General features: G+C 35.6%; 1 protein-coding gene across 1 annotated transcript; it reads right to left on the bottom strand.

The window, feature by feature from the left end:
- Window positions 1-262: 262 nt before the first annotated feature.
- Window positions 263-17,422, bottom strand: BET1 (Bet1 golgi vesicular membrane trafficking protein). Its single transcript, XM_026675680.2, has 4 exons — window positions 17,256-17,422; window positions 5,526-5,641; window positions 2,927-2,983; window positions 263-856 (listed from the first exon to the last, which is right to left on the bottom strand). The coding sequence occupies exons 1-4, from the start codon at window positions 17,272-17,274 to the stop codon at window positions 701-703; spliced, it is 348 nt and encodes a 115-aa protein (XP_026531465.1). The 5' UTR covers window positions 17,275-17,422; the 3' UTR covers window positions 263-700.
- Window positions 17,423-17,617: the final 195 nt, after the last annotated feature.

Here is a 17,617-nt window from a genome sequence, read left to right as displayed (position 1 = left end):
ATTACATTAGATGAAACTTCAGACATTATAACAGCAAGTTGTGCTACTGCTTTGCCTACCTAGAATATTGTAAACTGCCTACAGTAAGATAGTGTAGTAAAATTAAAACTGACAATTCCGGTCTATTAACCCTAAACATAGTAGTAATGCAATCCCAGCACAGACATGTGAGTAAAGAATCATGTCTTTTCTTTTCCCTCACACAATAACTGTATCTCAAAACTATTATATAGTTTAAAGTAAATAGTTAACTCAAGCCAAATTCAGAACTTGGTTAAATACTTTACTAAAACAATAGCCCTTCAATTAACTTAGCATTGAAAAGAAGTGTTTTGGCTTTTTAAAATATTCGATACAAAATTACCAATATTATTTTTATTACTAGGAAAAAAAGCAACTGTTGTTATATAGTGTAATTTCTAAATAGGAAAATGCCTGTTTCAATAATGGAACTACTTAGTAAACTTTTGTTTTGTTTACAAAGAGTTCACTTTTGAACAAAATTCAGTTCAGGAAAGTCTACAAAATAAGGTTTTTTTTGTTTTTGTTTTAAAGTGACACTGCTTCTGGCTTGATAAGCATTTAAGAATTACAGAAGAGATTCAATGCATTTAATCCTAAATCCAGTTACAAAAATTATCAATTTTCTCAAAAAAAAGCTTTCAAGATGGTGTGAATAATCTCATAATAGAGATCTGCATCACCTCAATTTAATAATCCAATAAATCACAAAAAAGACAAACAATGAGAACAACATCATGTAGCATAACAGTTTTGTCTGGCTTCCTCTGGAGAGGATTTTCAGTCTGCCCATTGTTGCACCAAGGAATCCACTTGTTGAATCAAAATCATTGTCCTGTTGTTAAAAACATGCAGAATTATTTTACTGTTTGAATATTACCTATTAATTTTTAATTCATAAAGACAGAACTTATAGTTGTATTTTCTCTGCTTATGGATCAGCAAAGCATATACAGTGGTTTTTCAACATTGAGAGCCTCGGTGGCACAGTGGTTAGAATGCAGTACTGCAGGCTAAATTCACTGTTCACTCCAGCAGTTCGATCCTGACCAGCTAAAGATTGGCTAAAGACTCAGCCTTTCATTCTTCAGGGGTTGGTAAAATGAAGCCCCAGATTGTTGGGGTCAATATGCTGACTCTGTAAACCGCTCAGAGGGCTGTAAAGCACTATAAAGCGGTATCTAAGTCTAAGTACTATTGCTATTAGCAACTTTTAAGATGGAAAGACTTCCAACTCTCTGAATTGACTTCAAGCCCCAGCTTCCCATGTATTAGAATATTTTTCCTCAACTTGGGCTCCCATCAGATGTATAGACTTCCAACTCTCAGAATTACCGAATCATCTTGGATTTTGCTGAAGAGCATCTGTTCATGTATCCAAGCAGTATGGGTAGTCCTTGAGTTACAACCATTCATTTAGTGACCGTTTGAAGTTACAATGGCATTGAAAAAAGTGACATGACTTTTTTCACACTTAAAACCATTGTAGCATCCCCATTGTCACATGATCAAAATTTGGGCACCTGACAACTGGCATGTATTTATGACAGTTGCACTGTCCCAGGCTCATCAAAATAGCATCATTTCCCAGCTGGCGTCCGCCAAGCAAAATTAATGAGGGAAGTATGATTCACTGAACAACAACAGTGGTCTGCTTAATTGTGGTAAAAGAAAACATAAAATGGAACATACTCACTTAACTGTCTTGCTTAGCAATGAAAATTTTGGGCTCTGTTATGGTCATAAGGGGGGGACTATCTATACTCCATTTGTAGAAAGCTACGTCAGAGTTATAACCAGAATACTGAGTTCAAATTATCACTTGGCCATAATCCTCAACTGAATTTATTTAGGCCTCTTAGTGATTTTTGGGTATAATGTTTATTAAATTGTGAAAATACTGCTTGAACCTTAAGAGAAAATAAGTTAAATAATTCCTTTGCTTCGTTTTAAAATACTAAATTTAAACAGTTGCACTCTTTAGAGAGTGCAAAATGTTAAAGAAACGTAATTATTTTCATTGTGTGGAAATTATTGTACTTCAGTGTCTAGTTTCTCTTCCCCAAAAAGGTGACAATGGATATCTTTGCCTTTTGAGAAAATGTATCATGCATCTAACCTCATTTATTTTAATATCCTATACAAAATTTGAGGTTTTTTTGGGGGAAAGGATTTTTTCTGCAATTATTCTATAGAAATTTTTTTCTGTAGAAAAATACAAAATTTTGTAACATTTTTTATATTTATTATTTGATTTCTATAGTCGCCCATCTCTGCGATTTGGAACAAAAACGTTTTAAAATGTGACACTTTTGATGTTATGTATAGGGCTAAAAAAAATCCAAACTTGTATATAAAATAAACCTACTGAAATAACAAACCTAAATATCATTACAGTTAGTCCTTGAATTAACCACAATTGAGTTCAAAATGTCTGTTGTTTAGTGATACATTTGTTAAGTGAGTTTTGCCCATTTTATGACCTTTCTTGCCATAGTTGTTAAGTGAATCACTGCAGTTGATAAGTTAGTAACCTGGTTGTTAAGTGAATCCAGCTTTCCCATTAACTTTGCTTGTCAAAAGGTTACATGATCTTGGGACACAGCAACGGTCATAAGCATGAACAAGTTGCCAAGCATCTGGATTTTGATCACATGGACATGGGGAGTTTGCAAAGTTGTAACTTTGGAAAATGGTCATAAATCCTATTTTTCAGTGCTGTTGTAACTTTGAACAGTCATTAAATGAATTGTTGTAAGTTGAGGACTATCTGTGTTCACTTATTTTATTGAATTTAGTGGTGTAATCTAAGCATGATCAAAGGGATTAGTATGTTAGAATTTACTTGAGTGATTTTAAAACTAAACTGATACATCTAAAATAAACTGCTTAAGTAAATACATACCATTTCAGTTAATAATGTATTATGTTGTTTAACTTCTGTTCCAATTTCAATGGAAAGCTATGAGAAAAAATACATACGTGGTATATTACAATGCATAATAGTAAATAGTGAGATAACAGCTTCTTTAAGGTATTTTCCAGATGATCCTATAAGATCCCAGGTAGAAAATAGCATTGAGTAAGATAGCCTTATTTTTTTCATTTTCAAATATGAAATCTCTCCCTTCTTCTGTTAATTCTTTTTCTTATGCAGCAGGGGGAAAAAACATGGTATTGCTACAGTTTGCTCTGCTATCCAAAGCCTTTAACTAAAAACATGTTGTATACCTTTAAATCTGTTTTAATTCATTTCTTTTCTGCTTATAACATGCTTACATAATTTATTTTTTTTCAGCTTTTTATGTTTCAGTATTTTATATGCTACACTTCAGATCACTCATGTTGAGCAAAAAACACATGGTAGATGAAATTACATAACATGATTAATAGGATACTAGCTAGTTTGGGTAGTAATTACTATACATCTCATTTATTTCCTATAGATCAAGTGAGTCACAGGGCTACTTAAGAATTGCTGCTCCAGAAAAGAATAGAATAGAATAGAATAGAATAGAATAGAATAGAATGAGTTGGGCTCATGTAGTTTAAATGAGCCACACACTACTTATAAGATATTATAACCAACTGTGTCATTTCATGCTTTACAAATAAAGAAGTCCTCCAGGGCTACCATTGTTTCCTGATCTTTTCCAGTTGTGCATCTTCCATCTTATGACAATCTGCATTGTCCCCCCCCACAAAAAAAAACACCCCACAATCTTTCTGAGTTTGATCAGTAATGAAGTCATCAGATCATTCATAGGAAATGAACTGGCAGGACTCATCTGAAAACGATGTCAGAGTGAAGTTAGACAGCTGACACAAAAAAATCATGTAATTTGGCTGCTGTTTAAAAAATACAAAATTATAAAAATAATACTTGGAATTATTAGGAAGGAATTATAAAATATCCAGTTGTTAATTGTTATACTTCATCAGTAAGCAAGACATCACATGATGCAACAGATGTTTGATAGCTTTTCCCATGGTTGTTAAGTGAATCATCATAGTTACTGAAACATGTGACTAGGACAACTCTTACTTATTTTTAAAGGCTTTTTTTAAAGGCTTTCTCTAGATAAATAAGAGTGTCTTCTAATTTTTGGGCTTTGTTTTGTCCCCAAGAGAATGTATTTCAAAACTCTCTTGTTATGTCACAAATGAATGCAATCATAAACCGTGGAATAAAGCCAGAATCAATAAAAATACAGATAGGTGGAGTCTTCGGTGCTTTTCATCTTGGTTGTTTGCTTTGAAGCATTTCATTACCCATTAAATAACATCACCAGTGCTAATAGGATTTGCTCCCTGCTTATATTCAGTAGCTTGATTTGCCAAAATTGGTGGGGTGGATTTTTCTTCTTGATATAGTTCCTTGATTAAGGCATTATTTTCTGCTTGTTTTCCAGTGTTAATCCTGGATTATCTGGAGGTTGACTGCTGGAGAGGATTCATTCTGATCTTGTTTCCTTCTTAGCTTTTTTATTGCCTCTTTTGAATCGTGTTTGTCTATACATTGTGAGATTAAGTTTTCATTATGTCTTCTGAGAGCTGGTTGGTGTTCAGGGATGCGATATGCTGGTCTTTAGCCTGTCTGTCTTACCTGCTGACAGGCAGGAGACTAGTAGAGGACATCCATAACAGGCAGGAAATTTTGTATATAACCAGGGAGTAAACCCCACAGTCACACTCATTTATCATAAACATATTGATACATTATCTAATTAGGTAATGTCTGCAAATAAACAACCAAGGTCAGTAAGCACCAAGGACCCACATTTCAAAGATAGCTTTAGATATTTTCTTCCATTGGAAAAATATAATCAGGATAGTCAGTTTCCAAAACCTCCCTAGCAATCAGCTCAGACATCTGGAAAAAGAAATACGATGATAATGATTTTATTCTTATTCCTGCTTAAAATATCTATCTTGTCCCTTTAAATCAAACTGATGCTAAAATGTCTTGATATGCCTTCCTTACAAGGTGTACAAGTCAAGTTGGAGTCAACATGTTTCTTTTTAAAGCAAACCTGATCTTTTTTTGCCACATTGAGGTCTAAACCATAAAGACATAGCAAATGAATTGGCAAATGAGGATATGCCAACTTTACTTATAGGGACCAGACTAGACAACTGGGCTGGTTTAGTTCGATTTTCAGTTATAATTATTTATTTAACAGAATAATTTAACTTTGTCTTATAAATAGACCGACTTACTAATATTTGCTATCATTCCCTTAGGAACACAATTCTTAGTCACACTGCTAAAAAAACAAAATCATCTGCCTGTTCCAGCTTGTAACTAATATGTTGATTAGCCAAAAAGGGCAGCTGAAACTCAAATCCAAGTATAGGTAGAATCTATTCTATGAACAAATGTACCATGTTTTCTGATGGGCAACATTGTGCCTCAATTCAATTAAACTGTTGCTATACACTGATAATCCAACCATTATGTACTCAAATCAGTTAAGATGCTGATAGTAAAATGACATGCTTACAGATTTTATGGCAGTGACTTTTGAACGCAAACTTTCTGTTAACTTCTCATTTTCTTCCTCATATACACTATAGCCGCTATTGGTATAACCATAGTTGCTGCCAGCAGCTCCTTCACCTGAAAAAAAAAATCAAATTAAAGCATCAGAAATTCAGATGGGAAAATATACATTGCTCAAAAAAATAAAGGGAACACAAAAATAAGACATCCTAGGTCTGAATGAATGAAATATTCTTATTAAATACTTTGTTCATTACATAGTTAAGTGTGCTGACAACAAAATCACACAAAAATTATCAATGGAAATCAAATTGAGCAACCCATGGAGGTCTGGATTTGGAGTTACACTCAAAATTAAAGTGGAAAAAAACACTACAGGCTGATCCAACTTTGATGTAATGTCCTTAAAACAAGTCAAAATGAGGCTCAGTAGTGTGTGTGGCCTCCACGTGCCTGTATGACCTCCCTACAATGCCTGGGCATGCTCCTGATGAGGTGGCGGATGGTCTCCTGAGGGATCTCCTCCCACACTTGGACTAAAGCATCCCCCAACTCCTGGACAGTCTGTGGTGCAACGTGGTGTTGGTAGATGGAGCGAGACATGATGTCCCAGATGTGCTCAATTGGATTCAGGTCTGGGGAACGGGCGGGCCAGTCCATAGCATCAATGCCTTCGTCTTGCAGGAACTGCTGACACACTCCAGCCACATGAGGTCTAGCATTGTCTTGCATTAGGAGGAACCCAGGGCCAACTGCACCAGCATATGGTCTCACAAGGGGTCTGAGGATCTAATCTTGGTACCTAATGGCAGTCAGGCTACCTCTGGTGAGCACATGGAGGGCTGTATGGCCCCCAAAAGAAATGTGACCCCACACCATTACTGACCCACTGCCAAACCAGTCATGCTGGAGGATGTTGCAGGCAGCAGAACGCTCTCCACGGCATCTCCAGACCCTGTCACGTCTGTCCCATGTGCTCACTGTGAACCTGCTTTCATTTGTGAAGAGCACAGGGTGCCAGTGGTGAATTTGCCAATCTTGGGGTTCTCTGGCAAATGCCAAATGTCCTGCACGGTGTTGGGCTGTAAGCACAACCCCCACCTGTGGACGTCGGGGCCTTATACCACCCTCATGGAGTCCGTTTCTGATCGTTTGAGCAGCCACATGCACATTTGTGGCCTGCTGGAGGTCATTTTGCAGGGCTCTGGCAGTGCTCCTGTCCCTCCTTGCACAAAGGCGGAGGTAGCGGTCCTGATGCTGGGTTGTTGCCCTCCTACATTCTCCTCCACATCTCCTGATGTACTGGCCTGTCTCCTGGTAGTGCCTCCATGCTCTGGACACTACACTGACAGACACAGCAAGCCTTCTTGCCACAGCTCACATTGATGTGCCATCCTAGATGAGCTGCACTACCTGAGCCACTTGTGTGGGTTGTAGACTCCGTCTCATGCTACCACTAGAGTGAAAGCACCGGGCTTCCAGTTTTGCAAGGCTCGGTGGCGGCAGGAATTTGCGATCCTCCGCGATTCCTGCTGCGCTCGCTGCCGAGGTTCCTCCGATCCAGATGGGCTGCGCTATAGAGGCAGCTGAAGAGAGAGGGGATCCAGATTTGGGTTTGGGGGTATCGCAAACCCCCTCCTCAGCCGGCAAAACCCCTTTTTCCCAAGGCGGTGGAGCGGCGGTCAGCAATGGCAAAAGGTATTACGACTTCTAGAAGATTACTTTGGAACTGTGTATTTGAATTCTACCCTAGGAAGAGAAAATATAGAAAGAAGAAAGTGCTAAATGAAACTGTTTGCTTTGATTTGGTTTGCTTTGTGACTTTGGGATCTTTGTGAACTATTTCTTGAAAGATTAAAGATATTTGGGTTGTTTCAAAAAAGGGGAAAATGGCATTATCTTTTGAAGAATTACAAATGGAATTTCAAAAATTGAAAGAAGAGGAACAGGAAGGCATGGGCTCTTCTGGATCTATTTTCCACTTTTTAGAAATGGGGATTTCTACCTATCAAGAAATACAACAGCGACAGGAAGGCTGGGATCAAGAAGAAGAAGCCATCTTTAATGGAAAATACTCTTAGTGGAGGAAGAAAAGCGTAAGGGGGGTAAAAAAATGGTGAATTCAGGACTTAAAAAAGCAACCAAGAAAAAGAAAAATAAGATGAAAAATCGATATGTCAGAAAGCAACAGAAAAGAGAAATACAACAGAGAGGGAAGATAAAGAGAGTGAAACTTGAGAGATGGGGGGGTCAAAAAGCTATAATTGACAAGAAAGGAAGGGAAAAAGGAAAGAAGTCATAAAAGCTTTAAACAAGATGTTAAAAAACAGTTTTTTTTCAGAGATAAGGGGTAAGATATAATTTTATAAAAATGATTCTGCAAAAGTACATAAGATTGTATGGTAGATATTAGTATTTGAAATTGAATTAGAAAATTTAAATATTACATGAATTAATAATGCATTAAAGGGAAGCTATGAAAATGTTTAAGATTTGATAATAGAGTTTAATTTACTATGAAATATTGCTCTTATTATATTATAAACTCAATATTCCTTTTTTCTTGGTTTTACTATTACTTATTAAATTTAATATTATTGGCTTGTTTTATTATTTTGAAATGTAGTACTTAGAACGTACGAAGCAGAATCAGTATGGAAAGTGTATTATTTTAACTGTAAAATTTAGGGGAAAGAAGTTATTACAGGAGAAATATTGTATTAGAAAGAAAGGAAAAATAGATGATTGAAAGAGAACGGACAAAAGATGCAAGTATAATTATTTAAATTGAGATGAAATAAATAAAATAGAATTAAAAGAATGAATAGGAGAGAGAAAATATATAGAAAATATAGAATGTTAAATAAGATATGAAATAGTATATTATGTGAGCACGAATTTGATTTATGTCTGTACAAAAAGATCTAACCCGGGGTAAGTCGCTTTCCAAAAAGAAGTTTTATGTATTTATGTTTTGTGTAATGTTTGTTTATGTTTGAAAGGATGTTGGAAGAGAATTAATGAAACTATATATAATGAATATATATAATTTAAGGCAAAGAAATACAATTAAACAGAAGGAAAGGGAGCAGTAAAGAGAAGCTGGGAAAGGATATGAAGTTGAACAGATAAGATAAATATATATATTAAATTGTGTTTGTATAGAAATGTAATAATTTGGAATTATCTTGTTTTTAAATAAGATATTCTATGTGTTTTTTAGAAAAAGATATTTTATGTTACTACATCCTATGTTTTGTTTGCTTGTGTATGTTTTTTAAAAAAATTAATAAAATTTGTTCAAAAAAAAAAAAAAGTGACCAAACCATCAGCCAGAAAGTACAGGAACTGAGAAATGGTCTGTTGTCACTACCTGCAGAACCACTCCTTTATTGGGGATGTCTTGCTAACTGCCTATGCTTTCTACCTGTTGCCTATTCCATTTGCACAACAGCATGTGAAATTGATTGTCAATCAGTGTTGCTACCTAAGTGGACAGTTTGATTTCACAGAAGTGTGATTGACTTGGAGTTACATTGTGTTTTTTAAGCGTTCCCTTTATTTTTTTGAGCAGTATAGTTTCTGGAGGGAAAGAACAGTTTAGTTTTTTTAAATCATCACCTGTTTTAAAAGAACAGGCAAGCAATGTCATCATACAACAGGAACAACCTAAACCTTTCATAATCTAAAAATGAACAGGGTCAAAGTAATGAATAAGGAAAGAAGGAATATATACAAAGGTGATTAATTCATGTTACACTCAGGGCCTTTCAGTCTATAATCCAATCCAATGGGTTGCAAAGAGAATTCAGGATCCAAATCCATCATCTTAAAAAAAATCCTGAACTGGATAGTCCAATGTTTTTTTATACTGTTAACATTTTTCTAAAGAAAATACATTAAGATGCATCTTTTTTCCCCTTCTTTGATTTTCTTAGTGGGGTGTACATATCTGGATCATCAATTAAATGGGATCTGTCTTTTCTTTCTCCTTGCACTTCATGCCAACACAAAATCAAAGACATCATCTTCCTCAACTGTTAAGTTCTACTCTTTAAAACTGGTCTTAGAAATTGTCCCTTGCCCTTTTAGTAAGAATAGGCTGTGTTAGTCTTCAAGACTAGCAATTAAAAACCTTCATAATTGGGTAATTTTGCTCGAGTGGTATCTTAACTGTTTGATAAAATTTTGCAAGGGAGAGCTCCTTTCAGACTCCTATTTAGCATCAGGGACCATTTCTCTGTGCCAATATCACTTTTGGAACATCCTGAGATTAGGTTAGAATGCAATGATAATATTTTGTATCACTTTACTTCACAATTGGGGCTAAGATTCCAGTCCCAATTGTGATCACAATCCAAGCACTATCTGTATTATTTTTATAAATAACTGAAGGCATCAAATTATCTTCCTCCTGCTATATTTCCCATAACAACCCAGAGAAGTGGCTAAGGAAGTGTGACTGGCACAAAGTCAAACAACTATCTTTCATGTCTAAAGTGGGACCAAAATTCATGGTCTCCTGGTTTCTAGATGTAGTCTCCTTAACCATAAGATTAAACTGGCTCTCTGCCTCTTTGCAATTTTTACAAAGAAAAATTCAAGAATAAAACCAAGAAAATAATTAAATTTAAATGAATTGAAATGTAAATCTAAAGGTTATACAATTACTGCAGGCTAACATCCATTCTTCAGGTACTTAGGAAGAACCATTAAGAGACAGCTTTTGGAAAAGGCTTGTTGAAATAATTGAATGTCTCTTCTAACAAGTTAACATTATAGGGACTTTTAGATTGTCCTTTAATGTGTGTTGATGACGTAATATTATATTGTACTGTTTACATCTTTTTATTGTAAATTGGGAATGTAAGTTGTTTAAAGTCAGAAGCCAAACAAAACACTGTTAGAATATGCAATTGCTAAATAAGTTTTTGATTTTATGATGCACGTTTAATAAAACATTAATTTAAAATCTAGTATTAAAAGCACTTTTGGAAGTGCTTTTTTAAAACTATTGATAGTAAAGTAAGCATGTTCTTAGAAGAGAGCTATGGGCTAAAACAATATAAAATTATATTCTAAAAAACTGGAACTTGTCAATTTATGAAGAAATTTCCAATATATTTTTCTTGGACTATTGCAAAGAAAGTGACTTTTTATTCTTGAATAAAAAATAATCTTTCAGATACTAATAGTTGATTTAATAACGTGTTAGCTTTTTTCTTTGAATTGCTTTGTTTCCACAGATAAGTAGAATTGGATTTAATTTACTGCAATTATCTGCAATTGTTTGTATAAATATAAAATATCTGCAATTATTTGTATAAATACAAAATAAAGATTTGAAATTGTTTTCTATACATTGAAATTTGTGGAAAATTTTGCACTTTGCATTTTACTATTTAATTTTTACTCTTTTCCCTTCCAGTTACTGTTTAAATATTATTTTCTGCTCCTTTCCCTGAACTGCTCCCCCTGAACTGCTTTTCCTGATATTTTTTTCCCTTTCCTTTTTAAAATTAGCCTTGTGTATTTTTTTATATTTTTACATACACTCTATCTCTTAATACTTTTAACAGATCTAAAGATGCTCATAACTGCTTTATAACTGTAATGTTTTAAATAAAATTCAATTATAATATGTTATGAGATAACAGGTAAGATAATGGAGTCCTTGAGGATTTTATTCCATTAGTTGTTGCAACTCTAAAGGGGAATGCTCATCTCCCTTTAAGGCCATTGAGCTCGTTGTTTGAAGATATTTCCATCATCATGTAGCCAGCATGAAGTCACAGAGCACTGTTACCTTCCCACCAAAGAGCTACCTATTTATCTACTTGCATTTGCATGCTTTCAAACTGCTTGATTGCCAATAGCTAGAGCAAGGACAGGAGCTCACCCTATTGTGTGATGCTCAGGTCTCAAACCCAGGCTGCTGACTTAAATCACTGAGCTAACACAGCATCCCAATTTATGTTGCAAATTCAGTAAAAAAAATTACCCTGCAAAATTTACCCTTATTAGGCCTATCATACATCTGGATGATTGCTATGGGATACAGAAACCTAATAATCAGGGGTGGGATTCTACCAGTTCTCACCTATTCGCTAGAACCAGTTGTTAACTTTCTAAGCAGTTCAGAGAAGCTACTGTTGGAAGTAAATCTTTTGTTTTTTTCCACCCTTATTAGATTCTTGGCAGTATCCCTAGAGTTACTTTCTCTGAAGGAGGTTTTCTTTTCTTTCCTGGTACTTTCTTAAAGGAGAAGGGTTGTTTTAAGCTTTTTACACTGCTGTTGGGAGGAAATACTTCCCTGGAAATACTTCCAGACGCATTCAATGATCAGCATTTTAAGGAAATAATTGAATAATGAAGCAGAGCTGCTGGAAAGAAGCTTTTAATGACAAGGAACTAAGATGAGTGACATTCAGCAAGGCTTCTTGGCTAGCTAGAAACATTGACATTCAAACGTGAGTTTACATATCCTTTCTGGGTTTTGGTTTAAAACTGGTGACCATTCAAAGTTACAATGGCACTGAAAAAAGTGTTTTTCACACTTACAACTGTTGCAGCATCACTGTCATGAAAGGCCAGGCGAGGAGAAGCATCCCTCGTGAGTGATGTCAAGTTGACCATGCCCACCCAGTCACATGACCACTAAGCCATACCCACCAACTAAGCCACGCCCACAGAACTGGTTATTAAAAAAATTGAATCCCACCCCTGCTAATAACGTACTGTCATTTAGTGATAACCTAAGAAATATACTATTTCATAATTTATTTACACACACATAAAGTCATTTGTCATTAAATTTATTTTAGAGAACTGTACTAACTCACAAAGATGTAATAACTGCACTATTAAACCCCACTTTGATTAAGTGGACACGATTCACAAAACTTGTGGATATAAATTTGTTATGTTTCTAAAAGGCTACAAAACTTTTTTTCATTCTCTCCCCTAATAGCTAATAGCTCCTTTGGAAACAAAAATAATAGGTCAACTTTTAGAACGAAAAATATAAGGCTGTTAGAAATGAAGATTATATTTTGTTGCATCTAACTCATTACAAATGTTCCTTATAATTGTATCCCATTGTTTCTTCTTTGAAAAATGTAATGGTTTTCCAAGCATACCAGTACTAATTTCACAAACAAAATTAAGCTTTTCCATCATTAGCAGGAATGTAAATTTTAACAACTGGCCTATAATAAGAAAATAGGCCAGGCCATTTGCTGAAATCAATTATTGTACAGTTAATTTTAATAAATTATAAATATACAGCATATATTCAAAGACAACTCTTTAAGTTTAAAGTAGGAATTTTTGCAGCCAGAATCCTATCAACATCAATAGGTCATGATTATATCCCATTTCTCTGAAACTACAACATAAGGTTTTGATTGCTTAATTTTTTGAAAAAAAATCTTGCATATCTATAAAATGACAAAATGAATTACAAACTATTTGCAAGATATGCAACTTTTTTTTAGATACAGGGCCATTTTAGAACATGTTGCACAAGGGTGGGACAAGTTGAAGTGGTTATGTTTAAATACATGCATGCATATAGCATCTCGTCCACACATAATTAATACATACATCCCTCTTACCCAACAGCCCACAGATATACCAAATTCATGATAAATTTGGCAGATGAAAAAGTAGTGGCTAGACAAGAGAAGGAAGATGAGAGTCAAGTAAGAGTCAGATATGTTGATGACCTAAAAAAATCAACAATTTCAAATTATTTTATTGAAAATATGGCATATAAACAGCCTCAATATCTCTAATAGGAAAATGGATTTATAATTTTCATAGGAAGCCAGGATCTTCACTTCCAAATAGTTAGAATAATAAAGTAATGATGGAACTATGTCTTCACATATCTTGGATATCTAAAAGTTGTACAGTGACCATTTTATATGGACAGAATTCAAAAGTTATACAACATAGGCTGGAAATGTTTCTTGCAATTCCAAATGCCCCGGTATCTATTTCATAAATGATGATAAACACAGAAATACAGCTAGTTACTTTCCAGAATCCTATTAATCAGTTTTAGTCAATGATGCACTTTAAGATTATTCAGAAATCCATTTACAACACTACCATAGGAGAAAAGCTACTATCCTTTTCTTCAAGGATATTTGGGTTCAAGTCCTATAAAGTATGCACTAATGAAACCTTGTTCTACTCCAGCGGTCGCCAACCGGTGGGCCACAAGAAAATTTTGGTGGTCTACAGAGAAATCTCACTCCGAGCACCCTCCCAAAGCAATTAATCCAGGTTGTGCAGAAACACAAGGCTGTGCCGCCCACATGGCCCACGGGAACCCTCCCCACCCACTCACTGCCTACCTGGCAAACTTGCCTACTAAATTGCTATTTTTCCTTTTTCCAACCATCAGGTGTTCTGCTGTGCCAGGAGATTTAGATTAGCTAGGAAGCAGGAAATGGTTGGATTTCTTGTTTCTAGCTTGTCTTTAGATCTTCGGCTCTGCATTTAAGCACAGCTGAACTTCCCTTAAGACTGAAGGTTCTATTATTCAGCCATGCCCAGCCAATCACATGACCACCAAGTCGCACCCACAAATTAGGCCATGCCCACAGAACCGGTTAGTGGTCCCTGGGATTTAAAATTATGAGTTTGGTGGTCCCTGAGATCCAAAAGGTTGGCAACCCCTGTTCTACTCCACCTTTTCATCAGACAGGCAAAGCAGTGGAACCAGTCTTGAAATGTAGAACACTAATGGAGAGACTGAAGGCAAATGAAGTTTAAACAGGTCAGGAGGCAAACCATTGTCAATGGGATTTAATTTTCCGAAATAAAGATATGCAATGTTTTATTCGTAATCCATGAAAAGCCCTCCTGACAGGTTTCTAGGAAAAGGGCAAAAACTAATTTTGATTTTATTAACTGCAACTAATGAATGCCATTCAGGTGCTCTTTCTAATAACCTGCAGCATTAATAAAGTAATGATGCAGCAGCAATTTGAGGATGGTACTGGAGGCTCCACACAAGACTTGGGAAGCCACATACCTAAGCAAATTTGTCTTAAAGAGCACGGCTATAGCTTATAGTGTTGATATACTGTATATTGTCATTGGAGGGCCAAGTGGCAACTGGCATGCAATAAACTTATGAAGTAGGTCACACTTTTCCAAAGTGAGACTATTTCAACGCCTATTGTTTAGAATACTAGCATATGGTAGGTTTGCCTTTTTACTTTTTCTTAAAATTTCAGTTACCAAGCCACTAAATTACTTAGCATAACTAAAAAATTAAGAATGTGCCAGTTTCTGAATAGTCTTCAAATTGGTGAAGATCACTTATACAGTTGGTAATAAATTGGACTATAGATAAAATCAGGATTAACTTCTTTTCTGCTTGAGGCCCCCCCAACACACATAAATTATAAATTATAATCATCATAATCACATAAATTATAATCATCTCAGAAATTCTGTCTTTAAAACCAGAAGTGTGCCTTAGAACAAATCTACTCGTGGAATATTGCCATAAGGTCTAATTTAATTCCGGTCTCACATGAATGCTGGAAATCTATGTTCTTATTTTTACACATATAATTGATAATTACTGGACCTATTGGATTTTATTGTTTATTCAATGCACAAGATGTGAATAAATTGCTCACCATTTGGATTGGGGTTGGAGACTGTCAACCACTTCTGAATTTTTTTTAAAAAAGTGGCATACCCTATCTTTCTCTATTTTCTCAAAGTTTTTTAGGTAAAACATAAAAATATGATGAAGCTATTTAATCAGTGGAAATGCACATATATCTACAGTTAGCTGACTAAATGAGACACAGCTTATCCATATAAAATAGAAAACATTTTTGACAAGAGTCAAAAAGAGTTCATAAATAGGAGAAAGTGAGTTATTATTAAGTAGAATATACTTTAACAGAATTCCATTGAATTACTTTGCAGATAATTAATTTATATTTTAAATTTCTCATTATTTTACAGGGCCCAAATGCTTTCAGAATATACCAGGTTCCTAGGAATTTCTTGAAAGCTGATTAAAATTTGCAAGCTATCTGCATAATGTATAGTGTTATCTTTGTCATAGTAAATGATATTTCTAGTCTTAGGTCTACAATTAGCATTCAATAAAAGATTTCTGATAAATTGTTATTCCTAGATGTCATAGGACAGGGAATGGGAGGTTTTGATGACAGGGTTACAAACCTCTTTTAAAAGTTAATGCCATTTTTCATTCTCATTAACGCAGTGAAAACTGGGCTGAATATTAAGCATCCACAGGAGCTCAATATTAATGCCATAATATTCATTGTTGCCCCATGGTTTCATTACTCACACAGTCTTGAACCTTGGTTGTGTCTAATCTATCAGCCCATCCCTCTATAAAACTCCTCCCACATATTCTGGGAAAGAGACTGATAGATATCTTTGTAGCATATGTGGGAAGATATATAGAACAAAAAGTTACAGATAGTATTTTATCACTCTCATCATAGTCAACAGTTGGCTTCAACTTTATTCAGTAATACAATGGTTTCTGTAGATACATGATGAAAGCAACCCATAAATACACCCTCAAAGTACAACTGGCCTTTAAGAATCTGAGATATGTGTCCATCCAATTATAATAGGATGACTGAATCAGTATATCTGATACTCCACCTGTCTTTATTAGAATTAGAATTTTTTATTGGCCAAGTGTGATCACAAGGAACATGTCTCCTGTGCATTAGCTCTCAGTGTACATACAACAATAGTGATAGACTATTATCATAGTCATTGTATTCATTATAAAACATTAGATACAACTCTTAGTGATAGTCATGGATACTAAATAAGCAACATAAATTATACTAAGATACTAAGTAAATAATATAAATCGGAATATACAAGCAATAAAGTTATAGTCATAAGGAGATAGGTAATAGGGAAGATGAGAATAATGATGGTAATACTGCCTTTGACAATGTTGTGGGAATTAGTTATTTAGCAGAAAAATAGGAAAAAACTGTTCTTGTGTCTAGTTGTTCTGCATAGTATCATTTTGAGGGTAGAAGTTGGAACACTTTATGTCCAGGATGCAAAGGATCTGTAGATATTCTCGCAGCACTCTTTCTGGCTCTTATTTGCTAGATTTATATACCGACTTTTGATAGAAGACCATCAAAAGGTGTGCATAAAGTTCCTTCTATTTTTTTCACCAACCACAGCCCAGCAGAATAGACTGAGTTGAGTGTATCTGGCCCAAAATCACCCGGTCTAAGTCTAACCTATAGGATGCCCCTATTGCCAGTCCCTCTCCTACACCCCACTTGCTCTTTGCATCTCTACCATCTGTTCTAATAGCCAACTATATGGCTTAACTCCTGGTAGGAGACAACAGCCCCACAGATAAATCTATCTGTATTCACACCTGCAATTGAATGTTTTGAACTCTCTGACACATTAAGTGTAAATCCCATTGACCGGGGATGGGGGAGAACTGAAGACCTCGATAGGAAGAAGGGTATTACCAGGCCTCTGCTATTCGCCTTGACAAATAAGAGGAAGACTAAAAGATACAAGGGAGGGGCTGGCTTGGATCTTTTCCCGAGGACGAGGGCCGGGACTAAACTGTGGCAAAGGCGAGGGATCTTGTGAACCTCTGAACACGGGTTTCCTCCGCAGAGCCCAGCTCCTCCCCACCACAAACTTCTCGTTGTTGATCCCCACTTACCCAGCCCAGCCCTCCTCATCTTTATTAGTCACAGGAGAGGAGAGATCAGCCCTTCCCCTGAGACTCACGGGCACCGCGGAAAAGCGACGTTCAGACACTCAGCGGCAAGGAGAAAACCGGGCACCCTTACAGGCATTCCCACTGAAATCCCGAAACGCCACGACAGCGTTAAGTTCCCGAAAAGGCTTCCGGGGAATGTAGTTTCGCTATGAGTATTATTATTATTTGCCCTCGCAGTTTCGCTATGATTATTATTATTATTTTTGTCCTCGCAGTTTCGCTATGATTATTATTTTTTGTCCTCGCAGTTTCGCTATGATTATTATTTTTTGTCCTCGCAGTTTCGCTATGATTATTATTTT

Source organism: Notechis scutatus, chromosome Z (assembly GCF_049901735.1).
Source record: "Notechis scutatus isolate UNSWTSFEM ecotype Mainland chromosome Z, rNotScu1.2, whole genome shotgun sequence".
NCBI classification, from domain to species: Eukaryota; Metazoa; Chordata; class Lepidosauria; order Squamata; family Elapidae; genus Notechis; species Notechis scutatus.
This window is presented reverse-complemented; position numbering and strand designations above follow the sequence as displayed.